The sequence below is a fragment of the Sardina pilchardus genome, chromosome 21 (genome assembly GCF_963854185.1).
Source record: "Sardina pilchardus chromosome 21, fSarPil1.1, whole genome shotgun sequence".
NCBI lineage: Eukaryota > Metazoa > Chordata > Actinopteri > Clupeiformes > Clupeidae > Sardina > Sardina pilchardus.
In genome coordinates, this window is record NC_085014.1 from 8327776 (window position 1) to 8334621 (window position 6846).

The following is a 6846-nucleotide window of genomic DNA, read 5'->3' on the forward strand; positions in this document are numbered from 1 at the left end:
TGTCCAACTGTGTCACCTCACTCATTCCATCTGTGTGTGTGTGTATCTGTATATGTGTCTCTTTGTGTGTGTCTGTATGTGTGTCTCTATGTGTGTGTGTGTGTGTGTGTGTGTTTGTGTGTGTGTGTGTATAAACCTTTGTCCACCCCAGCCTCTTGCTTGCCATTGAAGTGTTTGCATGTTGTTGCTTGGCATATGTACTAAATGTGCCCACATTAGCCAATGCCCTGTTTGTAGCGGTCCTGCCCATCAGGCCTTCCCTGTGCCTGGTGTGCCCGTGTGTGTGTGTGTGTGTGTGTGTGTGTAGGCAGGTCAGGGTGGAGGTGGGCGATGTGGACGGCAGAGTAAATACGGTGGGGCGGGTGGAGGGCAGCTAAATTGTGCGTTTAAATTCCATTCCCAAGACAGAAGTGGGTCAGCACAAGCACAGCTCCACTCTGCCTGCTGTCACCATGTTAGATTTAAAACAAATCCCACACCACACACACACACACACACACACACGCACGGTCGCGCACACACACGCACGCACGCACGTACATGTACACAACACACACACACGCACGCACGTACTGTACACAACACACCAGTGTTGAAATGCATCCACAAATCCCACACCACACACGCACGCACGGTCGCGCACACACACGCACGCACGTACTGTACACAACACACCAGTGTTGAAATGCATCCACAAATCCCACATACACAACAGCACCCAACACAAAGACAAGAATGACATTAAAACACACATTAACACCATCTGGAAACACACACATGCGTACACACAAACACGCACACACACACACACACACACACACACCCAGCTGAAGGGAGGGTTGTGTTTTTGTGTGGGTCAGCGTTTTAAAAGAGGGAAAGTATGTGCGGGGTGTCTATTTTGGAAACAGGGAAGGTCCATCTCGCGCTGTTTAATTAGAAAGCAGAAGGGAACGCCTCACAGGCCAATTACTCCAGATGGGGACACAGCTGCTCCTCCAGCTCCAGAACCAATACAGAACCGACCCAGAACTCACACAGCAGCTCCTCCAGCTCCAGAACCGACCCAGAACTCACACAGCTGCTCCTCAAGCTGCAGAACCAATACAGAACCGACCCAGAACTCACACAGCTGCTCCTCCAGCTCCAGAACCAATACAGAACCGACCCAGAACTCACACAGCTGCTCCTCCAGCTCCAGAACCAATACAGAACCGACCCAGAACTCACACAGCTGCTCCTCCAGCTGCAGAACCAATATAGAACCGACCCAGAACTCATACAGCAGCTCCTCCAGCTCCAGAACTGACATAGAACCGACCCAGAACTCATACACCACCTCCCTCAGCTCCAGTACCGACCCAGAACTCACACACCACCTCCCTCAGCTCCAGTACCGACCCAGAACTCACACACCACCTCCCTCAGCTCCAGTACCGACCCAGAACTCACACACCACCTCCCTCAGCTCCAGTACCGACCCAGAACTCACACACCACCTCCCTCAGCTCCAGAACCGACCCAGACCTCACACACCACCTCCCTCAGCTCCAGTACCGACCCAGACCTCACACACCACCTCCCTCAGCTCCAGTACCGACCCAGAACTCACACACCACCTCCTACAGCTCCAGTCCTAATCATATCTCCCCTATTCTGCTCCACATTCAAATCTTCACTTGGTTCTGTGCAAGCAGACCCCTTTCTAGATGCTTCTGTCACCGGCCAAATATATCGCATTTTTATTTTCTCACGCTGGGCCCACTTCCCTCTCCTCTCACAACTTCCACTGCGTGCGTGCATGCGCACACACACACACACACTCACCGTTCTATTCACACACATGCGGCATCACTCTTCCCATGGCTTCACCCAGGACTTCTCTCAGGGCTATTTATGGGTTCCGTCACAGCTGGACTGCATGATCATAATAATCCTGCTATAGCACTCTGAACAGCACCGTGGCCTAATTCAGCGCACGGATGGGAACCGAAATATCAGAATCGAGGAGAAATCGATGAGAAAGAACCGGAAACCAGAGGTGATAAGCAGAACCGTGACCCGAAATCTCTGCAGGGGCCTACTGTGCTTTTCCACTCTTCCATACAGTGTCCATGCAACACTGACCCACAGCACCGCTGAAGCAGACCCTACTTACAGTATATTACAGGGCAGCTCGTATCAATGTGTGCGCTCACACTCACGGAGGACCCATTTGTCCAAAGCCACTTACAATGTATACACTATATTATTAGTTGAATATAATATAAAACTATTTTCTAAATAATAGACATTTCTCTAAGTCGAAAAGCCCATAGCAAAGCAAAATAGCCATAGCACATGGTCATATATGCAAGAATGCATATGAATGAATGTGTAGAAATAGCTGAAAAATAATTTCAAAATAATAACCATGGAAGCATTTTCCTCTGCACTGCACATGGCAGTGTCCCACAGCTCCAAGTGTTGACATTTTGCCACCATGTCAAACAAACTCAACACCATGTTCCTGCAGCAGAGACTCAACTGGTAGAGCAAGTTGCCATCATGACAACTTGCTAACGTGTCATGTGTTAATGTCCATGCAAACACACTGATTAAACAGCATGTTCAAAGTGAATACTCAAAGTAGCACTGGATTAAGTTGCCCACACACACCGACAGCATGTAAATACACGCCCTACACTTCAGTCTATTGTGCTATGGGCTTCATGTTCTCCTACAACTCTCCACGACTCCAGAGGTGCGTTCAAGTTCACCGAACTTAGGCGAACATAGGCGAACGTTTGCAAACAGTATTCCGTTAACCTTGAGTTTTTGGCGAACGTTTGCTAACAATCGCAAACAGTCGGAGGAGGTGGTGCGCCGCGAACATATAGTGGAACTGGACGTGAGTTTGACGAACGCAACAATGCAATTACTGTTAGAATGGAATGTTAACACCAAATCGTTCAAATTCAACAGTTCAAAGAAAACATGTTCACCTCGAAAGTTCGCCTATGTTTGCGAATTTGAACGCACCTCTGGCCTACTGCCTTCATTCTGTAGTTGTCTTCAAGAGGATTTGACCTCTTCTTCCTCCTCCTCCGTCTAATTATTATCATCTTCATCACTGTCACGCTCCAGTCCTATTTACATGGACATTTACTCTTGTGGCAGATTTCCACACACACTTAAACTTGAGGATTTAAAATGAGGAATAACATTTATGCTACAAGGCAGAGGAGGCCTTCCTTGATTTACTACTCTACATCACTCCTGATTTTCACAACTATTTCAGCTGAGGGTCGTCTCTTCTACTTCCATCACCCACACTCCCAAAAGCGACCCCCATTCTTACTTCTCCCAAGTCCAGCTTCTCCTGACCCTGCGTCTTAGCGAGTGACATTCCCGTTTTTCCCATAGGAGCGCCGAGGCACACAAAGCCGGACAGTGTTGCGGGAGCGTAATGAAATTAGTCCTGTGCAAACTTCCCATATTGCCATGACGGACGGACACACACACAACCCATTACCAGACTATTTGCGGCGTTAGTGTCAGTGTGAGGGACCACACCGTGACAGCCACAGGAACAGGAAGTGAGCTCGTCTGCACGAGGACTGGACGGGCTCATCAGAGCAGCGCACGGTTTCTAACGGCAACAGTTCACAGACGACCTTTCACATCTAGCCACAACACAGCTTCTCCTAAAGACCAGCCCAAGCAGCTGGGTCATTTGGGTTCTCCTAAAGACCAGCCCAAGCAGCTGGGTCATTTGGGTTCTCCTCCAGACCAGCCCAAGCAGCTGGGTCATTTGGGTTCTCTTCCAGACCAGCCCAAGCAGCTGGGTCATTTGGGTTCTCCTAAAGACCAGCCCAAGCAGCTGGGTCATTTGGGTTCTCCTAAAGACCAGCCCAAGCAGCTGGGTCATTTGGGTTCTCTTCCAGACCAGCCCAACCAGCTGGGTCATTTGGGTTCTCCTCCAGACCAGCCCACCAGCTGGGTCATTTGGGTTCTCCTAAAGACTATCTGGATACCCCTAAAGACTAACCAATCAGCTGTCAGTTTACCTGTGGCAGGTGTGGCAACAGGACGTGGGAAGCTGCCTGCATACTCCTATTCAAATATTTCAAAATCAAATTCAAATTCAAATCTTTTAAACAGCCAAAAGGGAAACTACCTGACAGCATTATATTGCTTTTAATTGACCAGGACAACAAAAACAGACTACAGTTTTCCATACTGCAACAACCGCATGTTGTCCACAAAGTAGTAGCCGAGTGTCTGCCACTTAATAACCCACTCAACCTTATCTGTGGCATGCAAACCCCTCTGCTGATAGCGCGCACAAAACAAGTCTGTGTCCCGGTTGCATGTACGTCTACACAGGGTCATATCTCTGAGGAGGATGACACACAGCATAGGTCAGGTCACCTGCCACTCACACACCTTCACATCAGAAGTCTCGTAGGAGGCAGTCCCCTGATAACTCAGAAGGAAGAGGAAAGCGTTCTCAGACTGAAATCACACAGCTAACCCAGCTAAACACAAACTAGGCCAGTCCCGGAGGCTACAGCCATGAAGCCATGCATTAAAATTTCACACGGCTCTGTGAACGCAGACGGAGAACACAGTGACAGCTTAAGTGGGCATCCTTGTCAAGTAAGGCGGAAGAGACCTTTGAAGGCATTTATGAGATTAATCATTTAAAATCCTCTCCGCTCACCTGTATATACACACAAACACACACCTGCCTACACACACACACACACACACACACACACACACACACAAGTATGGGTAAGACGGCAGAAAGCCCAGACTTGCTCAGAGCTATTGTTAGCTAAATTATGCGAAGCCGTCTGCAGACAGAGAAGAAAGACATGGCTTCAGAACTCCATCACCATGGAGACCACTGCCAGGGAGCTGTGCCAGAGAGTGGTCAGGTTCCGTATACCATTCCAAGAGTTCTATAGAATGCAGCAAAGAATCTTGGGAATGAATGCTGATTAAGATTCTGTGGCTGCAGTAAACTCACACACATTATCCCATCAAGCTCTCATAGGCTTGGCTGGACGGTGGTCATCCACAATAATCTGACCATTAACCTCACAAAAACCACAGCTCTAAACTGTTATTCCAAGGAGCATAATCGTCATTGAACACAAAGTTGTTTGCATATTATGGCACAAAAAGCATATGAAAATGGTCTTGCAAAAATATAGATCTGTGTGATCTCTGTGAAGATTGTCATTAAAAGGCAGCCTTTGTTTCCAACATATGACAGAAGAAAGAACGTGAGCAGTGATGATAACCTCAATTCATTTTCTGATTTTGCCCAACTTCTATGTGTGTGACATGACTGCCAAACTCATGAAGGTCGTGCCAGGGAGAACTCACCTGGGAGGAGTTTGGCCTCAAGTTTCCGGATCGTCAGCTGCGGACTTTTCTTCAGGTCAGTCTGTGTGGATAGAAGACAAGTTATAAGTTACAACAACATACACATGTATATTTGTGTTTTTGAGCCAGCAGTCTCATTTCTAGAACGGTTACAGTAAAACATGGTCGTAGGCCTACACATGGTGAAAATAAGGTTGCAGTTAACAGGTGCATGTTAAAAGTTGGCTACGTTTGAAAGTCCCCTTTACAAGTTTAATGATCAGTAAGCAACTGCAAAATTCCAGTTCCAATACAGGCAGGCCTAAATCTACATACTGATACAGCAAACCTGTCCATCTTCATTTTGTCGAAATAAAACAGGCTCAGGTTAGCCTATCCCATTGACCAAAAACATCCGAATGATACTGCTATCCATCTGTATCACTTTAATGAGTAGATGCTAACTTAAAATCGCCACCAAAGTGTTTAACAAGTTTTTTTTCGGTCAACCATTTAAGGTTGAAATCCAAAATCTAAGGTGAATATTTACATCACTCACCTGTACAGGGGGAAGATAGGACTTGAAAGTCGGCTTCAGCGGCTTCACCGAAAACATGCTAGCAACCAGTTAGCCGAGGAGCTACCTTAGCTCACTGCGCAGAATTCAACTCAGAAAAAGAACCAAGTGAGCGCATATATTTGTCCAGTGCACGGCTATTTCGTTTGCACAGATGAGACGTTCAATATTCTAACAACTTGGTTCAAATGTTAGCTGGTTAGCTAGCTAGGTTAGCAGGCTACCAGGCTATTGCTGGCTAATGATCTCAAACCCCGAGCGCTTAAAGTCCATTTTCTTGAGTTGAAAATCCCCATTTAGTTCACCGTAACGTTACACCTGACCACCCCATTCGCACAATTCATCCGGTTATGTCTGGTCGCAGCTCAGCCAGAGTGGAATGGTCAATTTGATACCAAGTCCAAGCTATCGAAGAACCATAAGCAGCTGACAGATGAATCTCAAATTGCCGAACTTTGCCAACGTCAACCCCGACAGTCAGTCCAACGGGCTGTTGCTGGTGCATGCAACGTTAGCGAAAATCTTGATCCTTGACGCATTCAGGCGATATTTCGTAAGAAGAGCAATTGACCATCCCAACTTCTCCAAGCCTTTCTCCTGTAGACAGTTACGAGATACTTCAAAGAAGTCAACTAACCGGGGGTCATCGTTGACAACATTTTCGGGCAGGCAGCTTGCATCTCAAAAGCCGCAGCCATATTCACGTAGGGGAGGGGCTGAGAGCATGGATGTCCTCCTCAAACTGTGTTGGAGGTGTGGTCTACAATGTTATTGTTGGGATTCCTTAACCCACTTGTTCATATGGGACTTTAACTTAATCGCTTTGGTTCAGATCAAAGCCATCGATATCTCAAAGTTGCGACACTACCATTGACTCCCGTGTACAAACAATGGCGGCACTTCCGGGAACTTTT

The 6846-nt window shown here is 47.3% G+C and overlaps 1 protein-coding gene across 2 annotated transcripts in view; it reads right to left on the reverse strand.

Moving 5' to 3' along the window:
* mtmr10 (myotubularin related protein 10) overlaps window positions 1-6630 on the reverse strand; it is a 43290-nt gene extending 36660 nt beyond the window's left edge. For both annotated transcript variants that reach the window (XM_062524139.1, XM_062524138.1), the window contains exons 1-2: window positions 5915-6630; window positions 5377-5437 (exon numbers count right to left, since the gene is read on the reverse strand). In XM_062524139.1, the coding sequence (XP_062380123.1) occupies window positions 5377-5437; window positions 5915-5971 (118 nt within the window). In that variant the 5' untranslated portion in view covers window positions 5972-6630. The remainder of the gene's footprint in view (window positions 1-5376; window positions 5438-5914) is intronic.
* Window positions 6631-6846: the final 216 nt, after the last annotated feature.